The 2,048-nt window shown below is 32.1% G+C and overlaps 1 protein-coding gene across 1 annotated transcript in view; it reads left to right on the top strand.

The window, feature by feature from the left end:
• The first annotated feature begins 796 nt into the window (after nt 1-796).
• Nucleotides 797-2,048, top strand: part of drd (drop dead) — a 26,142-nt gene continuing 24,890 nt past the window's right edge. Inside the window, exon 1 of the mRNA XM_067051465.1 lies at nt 797-845. Within this exon, the coding sequence (XP_066907566.1) occupies nt 812-845 (34 nt within the window). The 5' untranslated portion in view covers nt 797-811. The remainder of the gene's footprint in view (nt 846-2,048) is intronic.

Here is a 2,048-nt window from a genome sequence, read left to right as displayed (position 1 = left end):
CTGTTTTCCAATTTTAGCCATTTTTTAAATATTGCCCGACTTTACTAATATTCAAACATAAGTTTTCTTTTTCCGTTTTAAATGAATTTTTTGTATCTTCGGAACAGCCACAATTTGTATTCTTCCAACTATGATTGGCAAAGTCATCAATTTTTATTCTTAGCTCTATACAGTTTTCATTAAAGTAATAAAAAATTTGGGTGAAATAATTGGTTTTTTGGTTGTTTTTTTTTCTGTATACTAGCAGCCTTATATCGATCTTTTGAAATTTATTGACATGATTGTTACACACACAAAATTAAAATATTTACTAGAAATTAATTCACATCAACATAATACGATTGTCTATTGAGTGTGGTTCACGTTTTGAACGGTTCTCTTAGCTCTTTAAGTACTTATATCTTATTCGATAACCAGCCTATAAAGACAGTCTTGCTACAGAGGAATAAGATCTCAAAATAAAGATACTGATAATACTGCAAATCAATTTGAGGGAAACATATTATGAGCCTTGGAAAGGATTATAACATCTGTCCTTCAACGCTCAATTCGTATGAATTTATTCGATATTTATTGCAGGATAACATCAAAACAGTTCCAAAAGCTTCTCGAACATGCAATAAAAGGTAATGGTTGCTTATAATAAAGGTGATTGAATCACAATTTTCCTTCTTAAGTGATAAAACAACATTCCATCACATCAGTCTTCCTTATTGTAAAATACATCAGTCCTCAATGGGACAGCGTAAACAGTCGTTGGCATTGAGATTCCGCGACCAGCATCATTCCTACGGATAAGGAGAGTTCATTCATGAAGTCCTGGAATGAGGAAAACTCCGAGGAAGGTTACCATATAAACGTAATTAACTATTAGCTCTGTTATTTAACATTTAATAGGTTATTATTATGAAATTCCATTAGACTCTTAGATAGTAGTAATAATAAATTTAATCAACGGTTCGCCTACTATTGCGTCATCTGGACTGAAACAATTAAATAGAATAATCTCGTTAATCCGAACTTCAGTGTTCTGAATGCTCCAGAAATCCGAACAGTCATAAAAAAAAAAAAAAAAAAAAAGAAAGTTACTTTTTTTTTAGAAAAACTCAGCAGGCAGTAACATTTTAGTTTTCAAATTAAAGTACATTTTTAACTTCCCGATCTATAGGCAAGTTATTGTAAGCAACTTGAAAATTGAAAGTGATAGTTTTTAAAGTTTCTATTTCGGGTAATCTAATTCCTAGGAAAGTTTTCATACTACATTTTGTTGTAATTAAAAGTACATAATATCTAATGTATAAATCATTTGATTCTATACAACTAATTTCGTGACATACATAACTTCATTGAATTAATTGCCAGCTTTCAGAACGCTTACGATTCAAAAAGCCATTGTTAACTGTCTAATAAATAACACATAACAATAATTTTGTGTAAAAATAATATATAATCAATCTTTGAGAGGGAATCGGGAATTATAAATTTTATTGCTAGAAATAATTTTTTTTAAAATTATATTGTTACTGTTTAAAAAATATGGAGACATTCTGACCGTCCGTGGCTCAGTGGTTGCCACTCTTACCATACTGAGATCTATTGGCGGTGCCTGTTCGAATCTGGCCTGGGTTGTCTTTTTTCATTGAGTGGCGGTCCCACAAAATGAAACACTTCGACCCCCAAGCATAGTAAAAATAAATGAGAGTACAAATAGATTTATAACTGGCTGTATGGATAATTCCAATGCCATTAGAAATATATTTTTTAAAAAACTGTCAAATTAAAAAAAATAGTATATACATTCATATTGCAGAATTTGTTTACACTATTTTCCTAATACTTTCAGTAGGAATCCCCTCCCCCCCCCCTGCAGCAATTAGTTGGTATTACCGAGATAACAGTGTAATATATTATCTATATCAGAGGTAAAAGACACTGTCCATTTCCGACCCATTTAGTACAGGATCGAAGTATTCGTATACTTCTGGACGCGGTTGTAGCCGAGTGAACCGAAGCGTCACCTTAGCAACCTCCAGCCTGCAAGTGTCGGT

Source organism: Halyomorpha halys, unplaced genomic scaffold (assembly GCF_000696795.3).
Source record: "Halyomorpha halys isolate HHAL.00 unplaced genomic scaffold, Hhal_1.1 Scaffold255.1, whole genome shotgun sequence".
In the NCBI taxonomy this organism is placed as follows: Eukaryota; Metazoa; Arthropoda; class Insecta; order Hemiptera; family Pentatomidae; genus Halyomorpha; species Halyomorpha halys.
The sequence above is the reverse complement of the archived record's forward strand: the minus strand, read 5'-3'. Positions and strand labels throughout refer to the sequence as shown.